The sequence below is a fragment of the Panthera tigris genome, chromosome D1 (genome assembly GCF_018350195.1).
Source record: "Panthera tigris isolate Pti1 chromosome D1, P.tigris_Pti1_mat1.1, whole genome shotgun sequence".
NCBI classification, from domain to species: Eukaryota; Metazoa; Chordata; class Mammalia; order Carnivora; family Felidae; genus Panthera; species Panthera tigris.
In genome coordinates this window covers 106,229,571-106,255,470 of record NC_056669.1, presented here as the reverse complement: position 1 = coordinate 106,255,470, position 25,900 = coordinate 106,229,571, and the positions used below count along the sequence as shown (strand labels likewise).

Here is a 25,900-nt window from a genome sequence, read left to right as displayed (position 1 = left end):
AGAGGGCTAAGAAAATAGGAAAATGGAGTAAGGCAAGGGTACCTTTTACCCATCTAAATGCTGAAGTAACTTCTCCAAAACAGTAGAAAGAAAATTTCCACTACCTTCTACAGAGTTGCACTGCTTTGGGACCGTCAAACACTATAGCCCTTACTTTAAAGTCACCAGCGCACATTCCCTCATGACTAGGAGTTGACAACCTGAAGGAGCTCAGACGACTTTTCTTTCAAGTTGACTGAATTTTCATGTTGGAAGGGGACAAAGACGCTGATCGGTCTCAACAGGAATCAGATTCCCGATCGCCCTCCATCTGATGTCGGTCTGGGTTGTTCTGTTAGCTTTCAATTGTGCACGGAGTCCATCAACACAAGCTGGCCCTGCCTGGTCGCCTTTACCTAACGCTTCGGGGAAAGCACTCTCAGAAGGAGCACCCTGGGCCATGGCAGAGGCGCTAAGACATTTCACGCGCCTGAAGCCGAAGGAGCCGCAAACCGTAACACACACCCGTAAGCTAGCCTCAAAGTCAAAGCTCCCTGCGAACCACAGAATGCACTTCCTCACACTAACCTCTGGCTTCTCCACCACAGACACACAATCTCCTCTCAAGCCAGCTTGGCTTTGGTGCTTAGGGTAAGATGACGAGCACGGGGTAAGGATGTGGCATGGGAAGGAGGAAGCTGCAGAGAAAAGACAACAGCAAAAAAGGCCTTTTGTTTCTGTATTCACCTCTTGAGAATGTTTCCCCCCCATGGACTGAGACAGGATTACAATAACTCAACACCTGAGGAGCCCACATGCAGATTATTTTTTTTCTCTAACAAGTTTACAGCAGTTACAGACATTTATTTCATAATAAGAAAAGTACAACCATATTTATTAAACTCGAGGTGAGGTGGGCAGGGAAGGAGGAGGAAAGCACATTCAGGAATGAGTTCTCAAACTAAAGCTCAGAACTGGTGCCCACAAGAAACGACACACACACCACCCTCCCAAATGGCGGGAACTTTCCTTTCTAGGGATGAGCGGGAGAGGGAGGGCCTTCACAGTCCCACTTTCCGGTTCCAACCTTGGTTACCAGACGGCATTCTGGGAATCAGGAATGCACACTATCACCTACAAGTTATTCATAGACTTGGAAGTTCTATCATTACGTGAAGAAGAGGAATGTTAGGAGCAGCCGCTCACACCGTGGGGCAGGAAGATGGGGTCAGAGAGCTGCCAAAGACCCGTGGGAAGGAATCCCACTCTTGTCCCCGGATAATTTCCTCATAAGTTAATCATCATTTCTTAACTTAAAAATAAGGGTAAAACTGACGGGAAGCTGCGTAAGACTAGTCCTTGAAAACTGGATAGCAGGATCCAAGAGCAGTGCTTTACCTTTCATTTTCTCCTTGACCTCCAACCTCTCCCCTTTCAAGCTCCAAGTAAAAGCCCCACCACCATTAAGGTACTGATTTACCCTATTAGATTCTTTCTTTATTCTTTTGGGTCCTAAGATATCAGTTCTTTTTGAAGTCCAACAATTCTTGTGCTTGATACTGAGGGTAAAGGGAAAGGAGGGGAGAAAACACCAAATTAAGAAAAAGAAGCTTGGAATGCAGGCTCGAGCTGACACGGAGCACGTTCCTTCATAGTACAAGTAATAACGTTATAACTATTAAGTGGTGTTTTAGTAACTGTCGCATTTCTGGTTTCCATGTACTTATTCTGCCTTTTTTTTTGCGATTCCTGGGAGTTTTGCTTGTATCCTATTGAAGAAAGAAAAAAGAGAAGGTGAAAAGACAGACATTGGTTCTAGGTTTTTACTTTAACAGTGACACTGGAAGACAGTCCTGAACTTGCTGGAGCACTGTGGAAACTTACCCTCCCATTCCCAACAGGCTTACTCTGGATGAAAAGAGGCAGGGGCCGAGGCCGGTCTGGGACGAGCTGAGGGGTCCACAAAGATCCATCCCCTCTCCCTGCCACCATGCCGGCTCCCTGTCCTGTTTCACTGCTTGCACCTCCTGGCCCCTTCACGGGGGGTTCCAGAGGAGAATAAGGGGTATCTGGGCATAATGCCTCCTATGTTCTCCACACCAGCAGTGCAAGAGCCCATTTCTCTGGGAATGCGAGGTTACCCACTAGTGCCCCAAAGGAACCGAGAGTCAAGGGTCGAGGTGACATATAAAAAGACGACAGGAGCAGGCGACAGTTCCCAGCCCCTCACCAGACACCAAAGCTACCCTTTATTTTGTGCATCAAGGTTACCCATCACTAAGGTCATTCACACACCAGTGTCGAAGCCACTCCAGCAGGGACTAACCAAGACCTTTTTAACCAAGGTTTAAAAGCTAAGCTATGACCATCTTTCCCAATGAGGAGCGAACAGCAACCAGATACATATTTGTGCTAACTGTCCTTGCCTGGTTTTAGCTCCAACGTATACCTAAAAAAGCGGAAGAGCAAGTAAAGACCCTGGCATCAAGCCCAAGTTGTGTGCATAGAGTCGGTTTTAGAAAAAGCACTAAAATCTGGGATATGAAAGGGACTGGAACTGGGGGTGGGGAGAGCACGAAAGAGATATAACTGCTTTTGAGGTTTTGTTTCTTAAATGTCTGAATATGGAAAAATGTTAATATTTTAATTAAAAGTATGGGTTCCTTAGTGTTTACTGTTAAGTAATTTAAAAAACTCCAAAAAACCCCAAATGGTTCCTTGATAGAGGGAGTCATAAAAATGTCTACCAGTATTTTATTACTACTTGATTTTAATATTAAATTGGTTTAAGAAAACAGAAAACGGGGATTTGGTAGTTTTAGAAAAGAGGTAGCTTTGCACCTTGAGTCATTTCTTTAGTAAATCTCTTATTTCTGAAAAGAGAGGGAAGAGTTTGGCTTAAAATTGATACACGTGAAAATAGATGCATGTGAGCTGGCAACCATGAACATTGAAAGGCCAATTCAAAAAGGCAAAGGTTCTAATTCCATTGATTCTTTTTAGTCTAAGACACAAAGGATATTTTTTTAAGGAAGCAGATGAAATAATTTCTAATAAAATCAAACTATTAACCAACATTTTTTCTTCAGGGTGAAAATTACTTTCTCTGAGTCAGTATTTTACAGAGGAGGCTAAAATTAATTGGGGAAAAACACACATGTCATAATAAAATGTGGAACTTAAGCATACTTACTTTTCAACAATTGACTTGGTCTGATCGCGGGCGATGCCAACATAGTGATCAATCTGGGTCTTTAAGGAAGGAAAGAGACTCAGTTACGGCAACACACAGATTAACAATTTCCCTGAAGGTAACGTTCTGTTGTCCAGTTTAATAATTTTTTAAAAAAATAGTAATGAATACTCTGCGAAATGAAAATGTCCCGTTTAAAAAAATATATTTTAAAAACGTAAGGTTTCAGAATTTAAATTATGCCACAAACACCTCATACTCTGTTGGGAGTAAAAATCACTCATTTCTTTTGCTAAGGTCTTACTTGCTAGGTGTTTCCTTTAGAGACACTGGAGTAAAGCATTTTCTGAATACTAGAAACAGTCTAATCTATACTCTGTAATCACAAACGTGTTTTGGCTCCCACGTAAGACTAATTCATTTAATACCAAAAGGCATAAATAAAGTCTGTTGATGGATGACAACCTACAAAGAATAACCTTCTCACATCCACCAAGGCTCTGCACACGGCATTCCACAATGCAAACATCTTTCCACACCGATGGGATTCCCATAATAGCCTTGACGGTTTAAATTTCTTTTCAGATACCAGCTTTTATTTACTTAAGCATTTCTTCCAACTTAGTTTTTTGCACAGATAATGCATCCACCTGATTAAAACTTGAAAGACGCAGCGAGGCACAAAAATAAGTCTCCTTCCTACCCTTTTCTCTCCTCAACATTCAGTTTTTCTTGGTATAGGAAACCACTATTACCAATTTCATATAGGCTCCTGACTTATAAAATCAGACTGCAGAAATGGGTTAGAAAATGGTTGCTCCAAACTTTCGATGCCTAAATCGTGAACTGAAACTAGTCATAATCAACAGGCTTATCCGATTCAAAACAGATACGTGCTTACCTTGTACTTCTCATAGACAATTGGAACACTGAAAATGAGCAGTTCAGCTGTAAGAGAATCACAGGACACGGCAGGTATAAATGTGAGGCAGTCAAAAAGACCCAAGACTCAAGTAATACACACCATTTTTCCTCAGCAAATACAGGGAAACCTGAATCTTCAATATGAGAAATCCTACCTAGAGCCCTTAATTAAGGACAGTTAGCTATAGGGGCGCCTGGGTGGCTCAGTCGGTTAAGCGGCTGACTTCGGCTCAGGTCATGATCTCGCGGTCTGTGAGTTCGAGCCCCGCGTTGGGCTCTGTGCTGACAGCTCAGAGCCTGGAGCCTGTTTCAGATTCTGTGTCTCCCTCTCTCTGACCCTCCCTGTTCATGCTCTGTCTCTCCCTGTCTCAAAAATAAATAAAACGTTAAAAAAAAAAAAAATTAAAAAAAAAAAAAGGACAGTTAGCTATAGGTACACAGGCTGCCTGCCTTCTTTGTATTACAAACAATTTCCAAATTATGAAAATGATTTCTTCTTTAAAAATATTTATTTTTGAGAGGGGGGAGGGGCAGAGAAAGAGAGGGAGAGAAAGAATCCCAAGTAGGCTTTGTGCTGACACGGGGCTTGATCTCATGAACCATGAGATCGTGACTTGAGCCGAAATCAAGAATCAGACATTTAACCAACTGAACCAGCCAGGTGCCCGAAAATGATTTTTATAAGATCCCCATATTTAAACCAAATGTAGACAACTCTCCTTTACTTCTGTTTTGATACTTCTTTATAGTTGGGGATCTTTCAATAAACCTGTGGCCATAAACATAGGTTCTTTCAACATCCAGTTCAAGGTTTATGGATGTTAAAGGCTGGGCCGTGTGCAAAGAGTAGAGACACGCTGGGCATTCTCTTTGCTCCTACTTTTACCAATCACGGATGACCCTTGACACTGTGGATATTAGGGGCACTGATACCCCGTGCAGTCGAAAATCTGCATACAACCGCTGATCCCTCACCCCCAACTTTACTAACAGCCTACTGTTGGCCAGAAGCATTACTGAGAACACAGTCAATTAACACATATTTTGTATGCTGTATGTATTCTATACTGTATTCTTACGACAAGACTAAATGTTAGAAAATCCTAAGAGAAAATACATTTATAAATAATACTGCACTGCAAAAATTCTACGTATAAGTGTTATGATCCGTGCAGTTCAAACCTGTGTTGTTCAAGGGCTAACTGTACTTCCAAGAGCATGGAGACATTTTCCTTGTCACCTTACCAAGAATCAGAAGGGTGATTCCATTGAAAACGGCACCAACATAGGTCATCAGCCACATGAAGACAGCCAGCTGGGAAAGCCAACATCAGAGGGTTAAGCAGGAATAATCATAATGTAAAATTTAGGTTAACTGATGCCATTCTTGTCTTGCCAATTGAGTCTGCATAAATTCAGTGATGTATACCATCAATCATTTCAAAATGAGGGTCACTTCATTTGCACCATACATTTGAAGGATGCATCAGACAACTCTGTAGTTCTCTTAAGCTCAGACTGTAACTGTATTTCTGCCAATTACATTCTCCTTGTTCTGAAGTTCTTCAGGTGCAGGAGACCCTTCCTATTGACTCCTATCCCCATTTCACTTCTGTCCCAAATACAGGAGACAAGAAGCATACATTTATTTTTGTGTGTGAGGAAACCCTGTTTACTGTTTTTCTTCTGAATTATAATTTAGTCCCTGGTTCTCCTCAGTCTCACCACCAAAAGCTGTAGAAACAACTAACCTTCAAGGAGTCAACCAAATCTTCCACCAGAAAGAGACGAATAATGAGTTTCAGGGCCCTGTTGATGTGCACCATGGCAGCGTTCACGTAATTATGGAAAGCTTCTGAGGACAGGGTAATGTCTACATCCAGGTAGGCTCTTCCAGAAGAAGAAACAACAGTCATACATTTGACAAGAAAAAGAAGATCTCTTTCTGTTAGGAGAGCAGTTCTTTAGAGCGCGATACCCCCCCAAGGGCGCATTCTGGAAATCTGTAGGGGCATTTTTTGCTGTCACGGGGTGAGGAGAGGACACCTTTGTCCTTCAGTGGGCAGAGGCAGAGATGCCAGATGTCTACAAAGTGTGGGATGTTCTTACACAATAAAGAGTTGTCCTACATCCTGCATGACTTTCACTGCCTCACAGGATATTCATGAAGGCGTGAACCCATTTATAATTATCAAAAGCCCAGAGCATATAAAAACAAGGTATTTTCCCCATAGTTTTAACACAACCTGAATTTTTTAATACTGAATTTTGTTCATGCTAAACTTTACTGAGATGCTTTACTATTTTGAAAAATTACCTCTGTACTGGAGATTATACATCTAACTGCAAGTTCCTGATGTCTGTATTTATTTTGTGCGTGTAGTCATGTCCAAGCAGTTTAATATTGACTAGATACATATTATTTTATTATGAATAGCTTATCTTATTCCTTTATATTATAGTTATAGTCTATTTTTGAAATTTTGTTTGTAGATACCTATGAATCTCACTTGAAAATGATAAAGGAGGCATTGTAAAGTATTTGTTAACAAAAAGGAAGGTGCAGATACTGAGTTTACTAGGGTAAACGACTATAGAAAAAGGCAGAAAGACCTGGGTTTGTTTCCATCTGTTTCCAGATGCACTACAGAACTGACACGTAACCATGTGCTCCTAACTTGTTCATTCACTCAGTACTTACTGAGTGCCTACTGAGTATCAGACCCTCTGCTATGTGCTGGGCACATCAGGAAAGAGAAGGCTGCTTTTGCCTTAAAGAGCCTACAGTCTTCGAAACATAGAAAAGGAACAGGCATGCTTACTTTCTGTATTCAGGAAAATATGTACAACCAAATACAAAAATAACAAAAACTGGATGTTGTAATTCATACGACTTAGCAATACACATTTAAAATCCACGACACTGTCATGCAAAAGAGGAAAACCCTGCTAAGACAGCTGAGCTTGTGGCAAAACAGTAAAATTTATTCACTCACTGAACACCTACTGATTTATTAAAACTAACTTGCAATAACTTTTTTAATGCCACATACAGTTTAAATTATCTGTTCTATTTTCACTAAGAGAAAATAAAAGGACCAGAGCTGCAGCCAGACACCTATTCTGTCACAGTCCCGAGAGGTCACAGAAGAGTTTCTTTCCTTATAAGAGAGGGGTTTTGAAAAAAACCGTTATTTGCAAATGTTAAAAATGTTTACAGACTAAGATTTTCAAAAGGAAAAGTGTGAGGAAAACATTTGTTAAAATCACAGCACAATGAGGAAAGCTAGCAAGCGGATTCTAAAAATGCATGACCTACTGATCTCATCAAGACCTGCTCCTGGTATTAAGAAAACTAAAGGAAAATTAAAAAGGAAATCAGTAACAAAACTAAGAGCAAACACATCAAATTCTGGTATCGCCTAGAGTGCAGGCTCAGTATCTAGACTTCAAAGTTGCTTTAAGATTTAGCTGCGTGGAAGCTTAAATATGTCCTTGGGACTCCATGTAACTGAGTGCTGTCCTGGAGGCCCTGCTCTCTCTACCCTGCTCAGGAATTTAGACTGTCTTCTTTGTCCTTAAAGTGTAAGTTTGTCAAAAAGTTCTTGGCCACTTTTTAAGTGACAGGTTTTTAGGTGATGGTTCATGCAAGTGATCAGCTGCTTTAGGCCCTATAATTTTTGACTCTGTCAGGTTTGAATTACAGACCTGACCGCCCTCAGCAAACCCCCTCCCTAAAGTTTACAGTGTTACTTGTGATACTTCAACTCACTTGAATGGATGGCCCTCTTCTGATTTCTGTACAGCTTGGATGACAGACTTGTAGACCCTGAAGCTGATGGTGACAGAGAGAAGAGCCAGGATGAGGTAAGAAACCACACTGATGACACTGAAAGCTGCCAGGGAGAGCAGCATGATCAGTGTGGTGCCAAAGACAAACCCAGTCTTCTTCACATCTCGCCAGAAAATCAGATCGTGCACTGCCGAAAGAAAAGGAAACATAGGTTACATGCGGCCACGTGGCCAGCACCGCTCTTTGGCTGTGTCCTGCGTACCTGAGAAGCATCACACTAGCATGCAATTGCAGGCACACCCCTCTTTAAGAGAACCTGATACATGAAAACCAAATTATATCAGAAGTGATGATTCACACTGCAAAAGGTTCCTGTGGTTTCTGGACAGGTTCATAAAAACTAGAAACTTATTTTTTTAGAGATGGCTACTGAAGTACAATGGGGTAAAGTGTCATTTTCTTTAAATGTTTCAGCAGAAAGGATGTACAGCAAGTGTGACAAAGTGTTGATAACTGTTGAATAAATTAAGCAAACCATACCAATAAATTATCGTTTGGTCACTGTAAAACCAAAGCTAATGTGTAAATTGGGCCGGGCCAGAGAGAGTGATGGATAAAAACAAACCAAACTATTAGCATTAGTTACAACGAATTATACCAGTCTCTCTGTTAATCTGAAGAGAACTCAGGAAGGATTATGGGCAGGGGACCATATCATTATCTAAACCATAATAGTTCTGAGGGCGCCTGGGTGGCTCAGTCAGTTAAGTGTCCGACTTCTGCTTAGGTCATGATCTCATGGTTTGTGGGTTCGAGCCCAGAGCCTGGTGCCTGCTCTTGATTCTGTGTCTCCCTCTCTTTCTGCCCCTCCCCCAACTCAGGCTCGGTCTCTCTCTCAAAAATAAATAAACATTAAAAAAATTGGAAAAAAACCCCAATGCCTCTGCAAATGAATGGGGCCACTATTAATAACTGTTATGAAATAGGTATAAACCAAGGCTGTCTTAGGCAAGTGGCTCTTATGGCAGGGGACATCCAAATTGGAAAACTCTAAGTTCTTCTATTTACAGACACCTCAAAATATGTGTGTAAAAGTTGCTAGCAATTATCTCCTATCTAGCAATGACACTACATTTGAATTTCAATCTGTGAAGGTTAATTTCAACACTAATGGCCCTACTGTAGGATTCTTCTGTTTATAAAAAAACCAGTAAGGGCTTTGGAATTGGAGACAGGAGTTTAGAGTCCTGGTAATTTTTAGTTGTATTGTCTTAACTGACCTTTCTAAACCTTTATTTTTCCTTTGGTAAAATAAAGAAAGTAGTATCTAGTTTTTAGAGTTGTTTTAAGGACTATATAAGGCTAATGCAGTAGAATGCTTAGCACTGTAAATGACATACAATAAACACTCAAATTTTAACTACAATCAAAATACGGTAGGCCTGGAAGACTGTGATTGAGGGTAAAATGAACTTGAATCTGTTCAAGTGGGCCCCCTGGTACCTAGTTCTTCCCCATCTTCAAACACAATACTCTCCTCTGAAGCCTAACCTTGCCAGAGCCAAAGGAACCTAACTTGTAACGTTCACACTAAAGATATGCTGATTGTACAGAAGAAGTAATCACTGGTTCAGAGATTCCAGCCGAGGGATGTGACACCAGGAGAAACAAGAGGTATTGTGACTCCTGATGGGAAGCGGAGAGTCCCAGGTAATGACATTGCAAAGGAAGAGTTGGGAGGCAAGTCAGGCTCACTTGACTGGACAGGAAAGCTGAACAGAGTGCTGCCTTCTTATGAGAGCAAATACTAAGCTGGATTCCTACAGTCAGCATCCAAGTACATACATGTCACAGTTCCTAAGACCACAAGTACAGTTTCAACATAGAATGCTTAGGAAGGGAACAAACAGGCCATGTGGCTCGTGGTGTAATGCACGGAGGACACAACATCACTTCTATGATACTCTTGCCAAAAACACAGAACCTCAATCTAGTAAGAAAACAGCAAACTAAGACTGAGAATTTTACAACAACATGGATGGATTTGAAGGGTACACTAAGTGAAGTAAGTCAGACATAAAAGGGAAAATTCCATATGATTTCGCTCCTATGTGGAATTTAATAAACAAAAGAAATGAACAAAGAAAAAAGAGACAAACAAAAAGCAGACTCTTAAATACAGAAAACAAACTGGTGGTTGTCAGAGGGGGGGTGAGGCGGACGGGTGAAACAGGTGAAGGGGATTAAGAGTACACTTATTGTGATGAGTACCGAGTAATGTACAGAATTGCTGGATCATATTGTACACCTGAAATTAACGTAACATTGTACGCTAATTGTACTTCAATAAAAAATAACAAAAATTAAAACAGAGTGAGGCGGTTTCAAAGCATAAATCCAAATGTGATCAAAGACTGAATGCTGGATAAAGGGGTGAAAACAGCTATAAAGGACACCTCTGGGACAACAGACAAAATTTGACTGCGGATTACGTAACTGATAAAAGTACAGAGGACCCTTGAACAACACATGTTTTAGCTGCATGGGTCACTTACATGTGGATTTTTTTCCCAATACAGTATAGTACTTGTAAATGTATTTTTCTTCCTTTTGACTTTAATAACATTTTCTTTTCTCTGGCTCACTTTATTGTGAGAATACAATATATAATACACATAACATACAAAATATGTGTTAACTATTTATGTTATTGGTAAGGCTTCCAGTCAATAGTATGCTACTAGTAGTTAAGTTTTTGGAGAGTCAAAAGTTATATGTGAATTTTTAACTACATGGAGGTCAGAGCCCGTTAACCGTGAGGTTCAAGGGTTAACTGTATTGTATCAGTGTTAAATTTCCTAAATTTGGTAAGTGTACTGCGGCTATGTAAAACAAAATTCTTGCTCAAAAAAACAAAAATAAAAACAACCAAAACCCCCCCATACACATTCCAAAGTCAGGGTGTAAAGGGGCAGGATGTTTGCAACCAGCTCTCCTATGGAGAGAGGGACGCAGGGATAAAGCAAAAGTAGGCAAATGTTAACAACTGGTAAACTAGAGCGCAGGTTATATGGGAGTTTTTTGTACTATACGTGCATTTCTTTAAGTTTCAAATGTTTGAGGGGTGCTTGGGTGGCTCAGATGGTTAAGGGTCCAACTTCGGCTCAGGTCATGATCTCGTGGTCCATGAGTTCGAGCCCCGCGTCGGGCTCTGTGCTGACAGCTCAGAGCCTGGAGCCTGCTTCGGATTCTGTGTCTCCCTCTCTCTCTGACCCTCCCCTGTTCATGGTCTGTCTCTCTCTGTCTCAAAAATAAATAAACGTTAAAAAATATATTTTTTTAAGTTTCAAATGTTTGAAAGAAAGAAAGACAAAAAAGAAAGAAAAGCTTATAGGATAAGACTGGAGCCCAGAGAGAAAAAGACCTGGATGCATCACAGAAGGAAAGAGGGGTAAAGACACTAGCGTATATGCAAACCTAGATGAACAAAAGCCACCCTGTCCTCATGAACCTTACTGCCATCTGCTGGAAAACTGGCATAAGAAACATTCAAACCTGCAACAACACATGTGAGTGGTGCCCCCTAGAGGTGTGCAGTATATAATCTGCACAATAGTATAGAAGGCCCTGGGCTGGGCCTTATAACCAATGGTAGAATTACGGTCTGGTCTGGAAAAGGGACACACTGATTAACGGCAGGGGATAACAGAGGGGAAGTTAGCATAAGCTGGTTAATACCTCAAACCTGTCTGGGATGCTCTTCCTCCACAACTTCACGTGACTTGCTCCTTCCCTTTTGGGTCCTGGTTCATGGGCTACTTCCCCCAGAATGCACACCCTACCTAACCTCCCCTTCCTTTGATCACGCTCCATCTCCTTATTCTGCTTAATTTTTCTTCAGAGCACAAATCACTTTATTTACAGCAGCTCTTCAGATTTGTTACTGAATGCTTAAAACATGGGCTAAACTAATAACCAGTTTGCATTTGTGTCCTGATAATCTCTCTCAATCTATGAGAGGCCCAGTTCCTGCACCTAGATCCTATCAAGTACCGTGGACTTGGATTCTGAGGATACAATACTAACAAAAGGAACGTGGTACATCTGAAAATGCTGCCCTCTGATCCTCGAGGAAGAGTTAGGAGGATGAAACACATGAGGACAAAGGGAAGAAATGAGGCAGCTGCCAAAAGTTTAAAATGGTGAAGCCCTCATACTGGGTTTCAGTGTTTGCTGCGCAATCACGAAGGCACCAAGAAGCTGCAATGGTCTAGTTCCATAAAATGTTCTTTCTTCCTCCTACTTTCATGCATCTGCTCTTAATACTTCAGTATAGAACTTTTTAAAGCAGGAAATTCCTGGAGCGCCTGGGTGGCTCAGTTGGTTAAGCATCCGACTCTTGGTTTTGGCCCAGGTCATGATCTCATGGTTTCATGAGTTTGAGCCCCTCGTCAGGCTCTGTGCTGACAGAGCAGAGCCTGCTTGGGATTCTCTCTCTCTCTCTTGTTCTCTGCTCCTCCCCCACTTATGCTTTCTCAAATAAATAGACTTAAAAAAAGTAAAGCAGGGAATTCCTTATTTAAAAAAATTTTTTTTTAACATTTATTTATTATTGAGAGACAGAGAGAGACAGACCGTGAGCAGGGGAGGGGCACAGAGAGAGGGAGACACAGAATCCGAAGCAGGCTCCAGGCTCTGAGCTGTCAGCACACAGCCCGACGTGGGGCTTTAACTCACGAACCATGAGATCATGACCTGAGCTGAAGTCGGACACTTAACTGACTGAGCCACCCAGGCGTCCTGGGAATTCTTTATTTTTAATGTGTTCTTTTCCTTCCTTTCCCATTCCTCTCTTCTTTCAGCAAGCTTTAATTGAGTGCCCACCATGTGTCAGGCAAGCACTAAGAACTGGGAATATAATGCAGCAGTGAACAAAGCAAACAAGAACCTTACTTAGTTTCCAGGGGGGGAAGAGAGGCATGAATAACAAACAAGTGTCATTTGTACCAGAGACCCATAAGGATATGAATCCATCGTGCCATGATGAGAATAATGGTGTGCACGCAGGCATGACTGAAGCTACTGGTCAGGAGAAGCCTCTCTGAGGACTGCCATGAAAGGTGAGATATGAAAAATGAGAAGGAGCTGGCCATGCAAAAAGCCAGGGGAATGGTGTGACAAGGCTAGAGAGACTGGCAGGGGCTAGATCACGGAGTACTTTCACAGAGCAAGGTAAGCAGCATGGATTTTAACTTCAAGTGAAACGGGAGCCACTAAAGGTCAAGTAGGGGTATAACATGATATATTGTATTTTAAGAAGAGGAACGCTTTTACCATATAGAAAAAGGGTGGGGCAAAAGTGCAGGCAGAGAGACTCCCTAGAAGGCTAACATGGACGTTCAAATGCAAGATGGTTGTCATTTAGATTAGGATGGGGGCAGTCAGGATGGAGGAGTGGACAGACATGAGCTATAGTTTGGAGGTAGAACAGGGAAAACCTGGTGACAGACAGGATGTGGGAGACGACACCGGGAAGAAAATATGGGTGACACATAGGTTTGGGGTCTGAACAAATGGATGGCTACGGTGTTATTTACTGAGGTGAGGAAGAGCAGAGTACAGAGCATGTTAATTTGGGATCCATGTTTAGAGATACCATTATTAAAGAAAGCAGTCAGATCTACCAGTGTGCAACACACAAAGTAGGTCTGAGCTAGAGACACATTTGGAAGTCACTAGCACACAAATGAGATTTAAAAGTCATGAAAATGGATGAGGTTACCTCATATGGATAGGCAAGAAGGCCCAGGTCTGAATTCTATGGTACTCCAGTATTTCATAATTGATAAAACTAGAGGAGCTAGGGAATGGGAACAGAGGCAATACCCAGGGAGGTAGGGGAGGATTAGGAAGAGTATGGGATTACAGAAGTGGAGAGAGGAGTACTCTGAGGAGGAGGTGTGGAAACTGGCTAATTCTGCCAAGCTCGAATAAGGAGAAAAGTAACCCTGGATCTGGCAACACGGAGACAGCTGGTGATCTGACGAAAGCTGTGTAGCGGAGTGACGGGAAGGAGCAATTGGAGGGAAGAGCAGAGGAAGCAGTGGTGAGGCGTGGAGGCAGCGTGAGAGGAAGTGTCTGAGAAGTTTGGCTGCAAAGGGGAGTGGGGCATTTGGAACCAAGGGGCAGCTCTTTAAAGACGGGAAGCACTCAAGCATGTTTATACGCAGACACAAGCAGGAAGAGGTTGAAGATGGGGGGCAGAAGAAGCGAAGTTCAGAAGGGAGGGATAGCGATCCAGAGCCCAGGTGAAGGGACGGACCCTTGTCAGAACCACACAGTGAAGAAGATGAGGAGAGACACAGGCTCATCCATAGACATGAAGATCGCAAGAAGAGGGATTTCTTTCTGAATGCTTCCAGTTTCTCAACAAAAAAGGTGCTGAGGACTTCAGCTGAGGTGGGGACAAGAGAAAAAGATAAATGGTTGTTTTAGAAAAGTGAGAAACTTTCTTAAAACTCTTAGAAGAAAACAGGAGTTAAATAGGTGATGGAAATTAAGGAAGGAGTGCACCTGTGATGGGCACAGGGTGTTGTATAAACTGTTGAGTCACCGTATTGTACACCGGAAACTAATATAACACTGTTATGTTAATTAACTAGAATTAAGATAAAAGCTTATTTTTTTAATATTTATAGACTATTTACACCAACATTTATAGAATACTCCACACAGCAACAGCAGAATACACATCCTTTTCAAGTACATGTGGAACATTCACCAAGATAAATCAAAAGATAAACAAAACAGGAGTAAATCTTTGTGATCTTGGGTTAGGCAATGATTTCCCAACCAAAAGCACAAGTGACAAAAGAAAAAAACAGATAAGCTGGGACTATATCAAAATGAAAAACCTTTGTTCTATAAACAGTACCAAGAAAGTGGCAAGAGAACTCACAAAATGAAAGAATACATTTGCAAATTATGTACCTGATAAGGTATTTGTGTCCAGAATATGGTAGGAATAAAGAATTATAACTCAATAATTAAAAAATAGCCCAACCGAAAAATAAAGGATCTGAATAGACATTACTCCAAAGATACACAAATGGCCAATAATCACATAAAAAGATGCTACACACATCAGTAGTCATTAGGGAAATACAGACCAAAACCACAATGAACCCACTAGGACAGCTCTAATAAAGAATACAGTAACAAATACTGGCAAGGATGTGGAGAAATTGGAAGCCTCAAACATTCCTGGTGGGAAGGAAGAATGGCACAGCCACTATGGAAAACAGTTTGGCGGTTCCTCAAAAAGTTAAACATAGAGTTATTATATGACCCGACAATTCCGCTCAAGAGAAATAAAAACATATGACAACACAAAAATTTGAGTACACCAATAATTACAGAAGCATAATTCATAATAGCCAAACAGTGGAAACAATCCAAATGTCCATCAACTGATGAGCAGATGAATAAAATGCAGTGTATACCCACACAACGTAATTATTACTTGGCAATAAAAAGAAGTGAAGTTCTTAATGCTACCTGCTACGAACTGGCTCAAACTTGAAAACATTAGGCTAAGTGAAAGACGCCAATTACAAGAGAGCACATATTGCATGATTCCACTTATGTAACACATCCAGTATAAGCAAATCTAGAGAGACAGACAGTAGATTAGTTGTTTAGGGCTGTAGTGGTGGGAGATGGGAAACGAATGCTAATGAGTATGGGGTTTCTTTCTTGTAGCGGGGGGGGGGGGGACTAAAATGTTCTAAAATTGGATAATGATAAACATATAGTCCACTTTTTAAAATTAAATTAAAAAAATTAATGTTTATTTATATTTGAGAGTGAGAGAGACTGTGTGCGAGTGGGGGAGTAGCAGAAAGAGACTAAGACAGGATGCGAAGCAGGCTCCAGGCTTGGAGCTGTTAACACAGAGCCTGATGCAGGGCTCGAACCTACGAACCGTGAGATCATGACCTGAGCTGAAGTCAGATGCTTAACCAACTGAACCAGCCAGGTGGCCCTAGTTATCCTCTTTAAATGGATGGATTGTATAGTATTGGAATTATACCTCATTAAGGGTGTTAAAAAAAAACAAAACACAAGACAAATCCACAATTACAGTTTAGGATTTCAATGCCCCTCTCTCAATAATTGGTAGAACAAGTAGACAGAAAATCAATAAAAACACAGAAGACTTAAACACTATTAACCAATTTGATCTTCTGGCCATTTATAGAACACTCCACACAACAGCAGAATATATATTCTTTTCAAGTACATGTGGAACATTCACCAAGATAAATCAAACCCTGGATCATGAAACAGTCCCAATACATTTCAAAGGGTTCAAGTCACTTTTATGTTTTCTGACTACAAGGTAATTATATTAGAAATGATAACAAAAGATATTGGTAAAGAAAGATATTGGAGGAATCTCCAATATTTGTAAACAACACACTTCTAAACAACCCATGAATCAAAGAAATCAACGGGGAAATTAGAAGTATTCTGAACTGAATGAAAATCAGAACTTGTGGGATCCAACTAAAGTAATACATAGTATAAAAGTGCCTATGTTAGAAAAGAAGAAAGATGACAAATCAGTGATCTCAGCTGCAGTCTCAAAAAACTAGAAAAAGGACAACCTGAACCAAGTAAACAGAAGAAAGGAAATAATAAAAACCAGAACAGACATCAATTAAACAGGTAACAGAAAAACAACAGAGAAAATTAATGAAAGCAAAGACTTTGAGACTATCAATAAAACAGATAAAACTTTATCTAGATTGATCAAGAAAAGGTGAAAGGGGGCGCCTGGGTGGCTCAGTCAGTTCAGTGTCTGATTCTTGATTTCGGGTCAAGTCATGATCTCAGGGTTCAAGGGATCAGGCCCTACACTGTCATGACAGCACAGAGCCTGCTGAGGATTTTTTCTGTCCCATGCATATGTTCTGTTTCTCTCAAAATAAATACACTTAAGGAAAGAAAAGGAACGGAACGGAACGGAAAGGAAAGGAAAGGAATAGAAAAGGTAAAAATGTACAAAAAGTGCCAATACCAAGAATAAGAGGTGACATCATTACAGATTCTACAGACATTAAAAGGATAATAAAGGAATATTATGAACAGTATGCCAATAAATTAGATAACTTAAAGTGGACAAATTCTTCCACAGACACAAACTACCAAAGTTCACTCAGAAAATAAAATGACTAGTTCGATACCTATTAAAGAAATAAAACACAAATAAATAAAATGCTTCCCACACAGAAAATTCTAGGTCCAGATGCATCAGTAGGGAATTCTGCCAAACATTATCAAGAAATAATACCAATTCCACACAGAATTTTCCAGAGAAATGAGGAGAAGGTAATGTTTTCCAACACATTTTATAAGGCCAGCACTGCCTATACTCCAAAACTATACAGAGACATTACAAGAAAACTACAGAGCAATAATATTGCTCATGAGCATAGATGCAAAAATTTCTTAACACAGTTTTAGCAAATCAAACCCAGCAATATATAAAAAGAATACACTAAGACCAAGTGGGATTTATCAGGAACATGCAAGATTGGTTTAACATTCATAGTCATTCAATATAATTCACCATATTGATAAACTAAAACTAAGTAAGAATACCATATGACCATCTCAAAAGATACAGAAAAGGCAATTAAGGAAATCCAATATCCTCTCTGATAAAACCTTTCTACAAGGTTTCAACAACCTTTCAAGTAGCTGCAAACTACTGTCATAGAAGGGAATTTCCTCAACTTGATAAAGGGAATCTATAAGAAACCTAGAGCTAACATATTTCATAAAGAGGCAAGAATGTTCTTTCTCACTTCTTCTATGGAACACTGTATTAGAGGTTCTAGCCAGTATAGTAAGTCAAAAAAAAGAAGTAAAAGGCATTCAACTCAGAAAAGAATTAAAACTACCATTCACAGATGGCATATAGCCTATTTAGAAAATTTGATGCAATTTACAAAAAGCTGCTAGAATAAGTGAGTTTAGCAAATCTGCAAAATATAGAGTCAATATACAAAATCAACTATATTTCCATGTATATTTCCATGTATATTTTCATGTAAATACATGTATTTCCATGTATTAACCAGAAATTGAGCTAAAAATTCTACTTTAAATAGCATGAAAATATAAAATACTTAAAAATATAAATCTGACAAAAGAGGTAGTCAAAATGCTCTACCACTGAGCTATATACCCCCTGACAAATCTGACAAAAGATGTATTAAGATCCATACACTGAAATATTTAACATTGTTGAGAGGAACTAATGAAGACCTAAATTAATGGAAAATGATCCTGTTTTCATGGGTTAAAAAACTCAAAATTGCTAAACTCTTCATTGTCCCCAAGTTTATCTATAACTCGATAGAATTGCAATCAAAATTCTAGAAGGTATTTTTGTAGATATGGACAAAGTGATACTAAAATTCCTATGGAAAGTCAAAGGACCTAGAAAGGCCAAACTGACTATGAAAAAGAACAAAGTTGGAAGATTAACACTATCTGATTTCAAGACTCTATAAAACTATCATTATCAAGATGGTGTAGCAATGACTTTGAGACAAGAGCAATGGAATGGTATACAAAGTCCAGAAATAGACCGAGGCGTATACGAACAAATTATTTTTTGACAAAGTTGCAAAATCAATCAGTGGAGAATTTTCAACAAATAGTGTTGCACATAGATGCCCATATGCAAAAAACTCCAAACTTTGATCAGTATCTCAAGATATGCAAAAATTAATACAAAAAGATCAGACTTAAATGTAAAATCTAGTCCATATAACTACTAGAAGAAAACTTTGGTTTAGGAAAGACTTCTTATATATAACAATAAACATATGACATATAATAGAAAAAATGATAAATAGTACTTCACCAAAATTAAAAATTTCTGCTTTTTCTTTTAAAGTTTATTTTGAGAGCGAGCGAGCGAGCGAGCAAGCAAGCAGGGGAGGGCAGAAAGAAAGGGAAAGAGAATCTCAAGTAGGCTCCGTGCTGTTAGCACAAAGCCCAACGTGGGAAAATTTCACCAACTGGGAGATCATGACCTGAGCCGAAATCAAGAGTTGGACACTTAACTGAGCCACCCAGGCACCCTTTTTTTAAAAGTTTATTCTGCTATTTTTGAAAGACGTTAAAAGAATAAAAGCCACACACTAGAAAGTATTTGCAAAGTATACATTTGACTTCTATCTAAACAACTTGCATCCAGAATATGTATATATAAATTTTCTCAAAAGCAAACAAAACAATATAAACTAGTCAAAAATGTGGGCAGATCTTTCATCAAAGAAGATACATGGATGGCAAGTAAACACATGAAACAATGCCCAACACCATTAGTCATTAGAGAAATGCAAATTAAAACTACAATGAGATCCCACTAAGCACCTAGTGGAATGTCTACCCAGGACAGAGATTGAGAAATAGGACTCACTCTTCCTTCTCCCTCATTCCCTACATCCAATGCCTGACAAGGTCTACCTTCTTGAATGTATCCACAGTGGAGTAAGATCTTAATTGAGAGCCAATGGACTAACAAAGTGCTACTTTAGTCCTCTATCTTACAGAGACAGAATGAAGCTCTGGCTGGCCTATTCCGAAAGTCCTAAAGAGTAGTGACCTAAGCCAGTTTAAGCCATTTCCCAGTACCTACTGGAAAAATGAAAGCCAAAAGTTCTCAAAAGTGCAAAGTCACTGTTTCCTTACTTTTCAGGTTACAACTTTAATATAACATTACCTAACATTTATTTTCATTTGAAAAATTCTTAATTTTTTTCTAGTTGTCTGTACTTGAAAGTCTTGTGCTGTATGAATTATCCTTTTTATTTCAATACATAATATTTCAATACAGAATACAACCTCTTTAAAAATTTCTATTTTTGATCTAAAGGTTTTTTATTTTTAACGTTTATTCATTTTTGAGAGACAGAGAGAGACAGGACATGAGCGGGGAAGGGGCAGAGAGAGGGAGACACAGAATGTGAAACAGGCTCCAGGCTCTGAGCTGTCAGCACAGAGCCCGACGCGGGGCTCGAACTCACGAACTGCGAGATCCTGACCTGAGCTGAAGTCAGACACTCAACTGACTGAGCCACCCAGGCACCCCTGATGTAAAGTTTTTTAAAAGTAATTTATTCTTCTCTATGAGAGTGTGCATGCATGCACACACATGAACAGGGCAGGGGCAGAGAGAAAGAGAACCCCAAGTAGGCTCACATTGTCAACACAGAACCCGACACAGGGCTCGAACTCACGAACCGTGAGATCATGACCTGAGCCAAAATCAAGAGTCAGACACTTAACCAACTGAGACACACAGGTGCCTCAATACAACCTCTTTTTATACCTGTAAATATATTAACTTCACTGCTCAGTTATCTTAATTATTTTACTAACGGCAGTTGAAGCATTTGACAAAGAATGTGTGAATTCATCAAGGATGTTTATATTTGGGTAGAATTATGAGTGAATCCTTCCTTTAACTTTCCAAATATTCTGTAATGTGACCATATTATTTTACTTTAAAAACCTAAAAGAATGGGGGCTCCTGGGTGACTCAATTAGTTGAGCGTCCAAATCGGTTCAGGTCACGATCTCACAGTTCATGAGTCAGGCCCTGCATCGGGCTCTGTGCTGAGAACTCAGCCTGGAGCTTGCTCTGGATTCTGTGTCTCCCTCTCTCTCTTCCCCCTCCCGCTTGTGCTCTCTCTCAAAAATAAATTTAAAAATTTTTTGAAAAATTAAAAAAAATAAAACACAAAAGGATGTCTATTGCTCGCACATATTATTTAAGGATGCCAGCTGCAGTACCCTCCTTACACCAAAAGAGGGCACTAACACACCCAACGGTTAGCTCAAGGCTAAGGAAAAAGAAACCCGTACCTGTCCATCCAAGTGAGAACAGCAAACCTTGTTGAGTCCCTACCTATTGATTTTTATTACTCAATTTGGGAAAAGCTCTTGGTTTGATTAACTTCAGCCATTCCCAAAGGTCAACTGACTTCAATCTACTCTCCAAAGTATACACCTTAGAAGAAAGGCTGTTGAAATGCTTATTCTGAAAAGGAGTAAATGGTTAAGAAATTTTAAGTTTTAGCAGTTAATCAGCTTTAACTTCATTTTGAAGAATAAACCTCCTTGGGGTGCCTGGGTGGCTCAATGGTTAAGCATCTGGCTTTGGCTCAGGTCATGATCTCATGGTTCATGAGTTTGAATCCCCGTGTTGGGCTCTGTCCTGATGGCTTAGAGCCTGGAGCCTGCTTTGGATTCTGTGTCTCTCTCTCTCTCTCTCTCTGCCCCTACCCTCCTCACATTCTCTCTCTCAAAAATAAATAAATATTAAAAAAAATAAATAAACCTCCAACTCAAGAATCTGTACAACTCTTCCTATGTTCCATGCATTAGTTTTTCGAAATTTGTAAGTATGTATCTCTAAGCAAACTGAAATGTGGCTGAAAGAAAAAAAAAAAACAAGCGAGGCTTTATGACCACAAGTGGGAAACTGTACATTAATAAAAGGGAAACAGGTAATTAAGTTTTTGGTATGAACAATTATTGATGTAAAGAAAAATGCAAAGATATGTTCACACTGATTATTTTATCTTACATTAATAGCTCACAATAATAAATGAAGCCACTTTTCGAGTTGCAAAAGACAGATTCAAATCTTGTGACTGCTAAAATGGGTTAATAGTCTGCCCTGCTACAGATTTACCCTTAACCAAAGACATTCCCTTCCCTTCAAAATGGCACAGAAGGACCACCGAGTAACAAAACTATTTGTCAAAGACAGACCCAAATGCTTTTGTCCACGAATCTATTTAGCTTGAACTGAAGTTCAATGTTTATTATTTTTCTTTTGATATAACATTTATGCCGAAATACATAACACATTCACTGATTTTGGAGACATGCATACACCTAATTAACTCCATCAAGCTACAGAACATTATCATCACCCCAGAAATTTTCCTCATGTTTCTTTGCAGCCAACATCCCAAGATACAACAAGTGCTCTGATTCTTTTTCCTACATAGACCAGTTTGCTTGTTCTATAATTACACCTAAATGGAATCATGCAGTATGACTTTTTTTGCACTGTTTCTTTCACTTGGCATAATTTCGGAGATTCATCCATATTGCCACAAGTATCAAAAGATAACTAGCTATATATCACAGGTTATCTACTCCCTTGTTGATGGACCACTAGCTATTTCCAGTTTTGAGCTATGATGAATAAAATTGCTATGAACATAACAAGTTTTTGTATGAATATATTTGTATTTCTCTACAGGGGAGTTACAAGCTCATAGGGTAGCTGCACGTTTAGGGTCGCTAAGAAACTGACCAACTTCCTCCAAAGTATTTGTACATTCTTACCAATAATTTATGAGTGTCTCAGTTGTTCCACATCCTTGCCAACATTAGGTGTTGTCAGTCTTTAGTTTCAGCCACTCAGGTGAATGTGCAATGATATCTTATTTTAATTATGTGAAGACTCCCACGTTGAACACATTTTTATTGGATTATTGGTCATTTGTACATCTTCTTTTGTGAAATGCCAGAATCTTTTCTAATCAGTTTTTTTTTATAATGTTTGTCCTTTCATTGTTAAAATATAGTAGTATTTTCTAGATACTAATCCTTTATGAGACACATGTTTTTTAATACTTTCTCCCAGTCAATGGTTTGCCTATTAGTGGCATCTTTTAATGTGCAGGTTTTAATTTTGAAGTTTAATTTATCGAGTTTTTATTTTACGGCTAGTGCATTGTATGGTGCAATAAACTTATGCCTAAACCCCCAAGTCATGAAGATATTTTACGCTTTCTTTGAAAAGTTTTATTGTTTAAAAAAAAAAGTTTTACTGGTTTAGTTTCTATGTTCAAGTCTCTGATCCATTTTAATTTTTCATGTCATGTGAAGTAGGGATTGTGGTAGACAGAATGCTAAGATGGCTCCCGAGACTCTTGCCCATTGGTGTATACGTCCTGTATATATGTCCCGCATATGTCCCAGTGTGAGCATAACCTGTAAATATGATGGGACAGTAGTCACTCTTGTGTTTATCTTTCAGTTACATAAGACCTGGTAGTAGACTGGAGAGAAATTCTCCTGAAAACTTTGAAGAAGTAAGCTACCATGTGATGAGAGGGCCATGAGACCAGGAACTGAGTATGGCTCCCAGCCCCCCGTCAGCAAGCAAGAAAATGGGGATCCGGCCCTACAACCTCCTGAACTCTGCCAACAACCTGTGAAGAGAACTCCAAGTCTCACATAAGATCACAACCCTGTTCACACCTGGTGTTTTCAGAGCACACTTTATTTCAGCTAACCTGTGCCACACTTGTGATCCATGAAAACTGTGAGATAATAAATTGTTGATTTAAGTTCCTACATTTGCAGCAAATTGTTATTTCTGAATTTTGTTTCTTAGATCTATTTTTTGCCTCTTTTGCAAGTACTACATTGTCTTTATTACTGGAGTTTTATAATGTCTTAAAAGTGAGTATTCCAAGTCTTCCAACTTTGTTCTTTTTCAAAGTTGCTTTGGGTTTTCTAGGTTCTGTATATTTCCATAGACATTTTGGAACGAGTCTATTAATTTCTATAGAAAAAATTCTCCTGGGATTTTGAATTGTATTGAATCCATTGATGAATCTGGGTAGGACTGATATCTAACAATACTGAGGCTTCCATGAACATAGCATGGCCTTCCTGTTAGACAGCTCTTAAGCTTTTCTTTGCAGTTTTGCAGTTTTGAATATAGAGGACTTGCACATTTTTTTGTTAAATTTATTTCTATCTTATGCTTTTGATGCTATTGTTTTAAAATTTCATTTTCTGGAGATGCTTGGGTGGCTCAGTTGGTTAAGCATCTGATTCTTGATTTTGGCTCAGGTCACGATCTCATGGTTTCATGAGTTCAAGCCCTGCGTCGGGCACTGCACTGACAGCTGGAGCCTGCTTGGGAGTTTCTCTCTTCCTCTCTCTGTGCCTCCCCCACTTGTGCGCGCGCTCTCTCTCAAGGTAAATAAACTTTAAAAAGATTTTAAAACATATGTCGTTTTCTAGTCTTTCTCGGCCCTAGCACCATCTTCTTAGAATCTACCTCTGTGCCATGAAAGCCAAGTTAGGAAGAAGCAAATGCACAGGCTGTAGACTAAAGTGTAAAAGAAAGATGAGGCTGAGGTCCAAGTAAACCACTAGCTTGTGCACCCACAGAAGCTACAGGAGAAGAAAGTCAGAGGCCAGGGACACTGGTACAATTTTTTGGACTGCATGCCTACGTTCTAGAGCTTGATTCAATGGATCTAGAACATCCATCGTCATCTGATCATATCGACCACCTTTGAGAGGCCTACCTTGCTCATATAAAAACAGCCCCTTTTGGTCCTTTGCCCTGGACTGATATACTTAATGCCAAAATATCTCAGGACTAATTCTGTTTTCATTTGTGGCTGAATGTAACACACATATACTGTCTTAACTGAGGGAAAGAAATTTAAAAAATAAAATTTCATTTCCTGATTATTTGCTGCCAGCACATAACAAATCAAACTGAGTTTTGTGCATTAACCTGTAACCTTGCTAAATCCACTTATTAGTCCTAGTAGTTGTTTTGCAAATTCCTTAGGATTTTCTATGTAAACAATCATGTCAACTGTAAACTAAGACAGTTTGACAACTTCTTTTCCAGTCTTCATTCATTTTATTTCTATTTCTTGTCATAATTCAATGGGTAGGATGGACCTCCAGTGTGATGCTGAATACAATCAGAGAGTGAGCACTCCTGCCTTATACCCAATCTCAAGGGGAAAGCATTCACTATTTTGGCATTAAGGATGATGTCCGCTGTCGTTTTCAACAGATGTCATTTATTAGACTAAGGAGATTACCTTCTAGTCCTTGTTTGCTGAAAATTTTGATCAGGAAAAGGATGTTGAGGTTTTTCAAATGTCTTTTCTGTACTGACTGAAATAATCAGTTTTTCTATTATGTTAATGTTCTGAGTTACACTGATTGATTCTCCAATCTTAATACAGGCTTGTATTCCTGCAACAAACTGTACTTAGTCATGGTGTATTAACCTTTTGATACACGGCTAGATTTGATTTGCCAATATTTTAAGGAATTCTCATTTTCTAAAGGATTTCTCATCTTACTATGTTCATGAGGGATATTAGTCTATAATTTTCTTTGCAATGTCTCTGTCCAGTTTTGATATTACTATATACTTGTCTAAGAGTTGGAAAGTGTTCTCTCCTTTTTCCTTAAAAGCTTGAAAAAGTCCCAGTAAAACCTCTGGCCCTGAACTTTTTTTGCATGACAGATTTTTGATAATGAATTTAATAGAAACTGTGTTAGTTTCAGTAAGTTGTATTTTTCAAAGAGTTTGTCCATTTCATCTAAGTTGATAAATTTCTTGGCCTAAAGCTATTCATAATATTCTATTATCCTTTTAATATCTGTAGGATCTGAAGTGGCGATCCCTTTTTCATGCTTGATATTGGTAATCTGGTTCTGTTCTTTTCTTGATCAGTCAAGAAATCGATTTTGTTGATCTTTTCCAGGAACTAAATTTTGGCTTTGTTAATTTTGTTTTTTATTCCACTGATTTCTGCTCTTATTTTTAATATTTTCTTTCTTTTCACTTAAAAAATATTTTTTAATGTTTATTTTTGAGAGAAAGAGAGAGAGAGAGAGAGACAGCGCACAAGCAGGGGAGGGGCAGAGACAGAGAGGGAGACACAGAATCTGAAGGAGGCACCAGGCTCCTCAGCACAGGGCCCAACACAGTGCTCAAACTCATAAACCATGAGATCATGACCTGAGCCGATGTTAGATGCTTAACTGAGACACCTAGGCGCCCCTACTTTGCTCTTTTTTCTAGCTTAAAAAAAATTTTTTTTTAAAGATTTTTAAGTAATCTCTATACCCAACAC

General features: G+C 39.3%; 1 protein-coding gene across 2 annotated transcripts in view; it reads right to left on the bottom strand.

Annotated features, from left to right (window-relative positions):
• Positions 1 to 790: 790 nt before the first annotated feature.
• Positions 791 to 25,900, bottom strand: part of RTN3 (reticulon 3) — a 59,144-nt gene continuing 34,034 nt past the window's right edge. For both annotated transcript variants that reach the window (XM_042958148.1, XM_042958149.1), the window contains 6 exons: positions 7,869 to 8,076; positions 5,848 to 5,986; positions 5,342 to 5,411; positions 4,074 to 4,120; positions 3,173 to 3,231; positions 791 to 1,748 (listed from right to left, as the gene is read on the bottom strand). In XM_042958148.1, the coding sequence (XP_042814082.1) occupies positions 1,703 to 1,748; positions 3,173 to 3,231; positions 4,074 to 4,120; positions 5,342 to 5,411; positions 5,848 to 5,986; positions 7,869 to 8,076 (569 nt within the window). In that variant the 3' untranslated portion in view covers positions 791 to 1,702. The remainder of the gene's footprint in view (positions 1,749 to 3,172; positions 3,232 to 4,073; positions 4,121 to 5,341; positions 5,412 to 5,847; positions 5,987 to 7,868; positions 8,077 to 25,900) is intronic.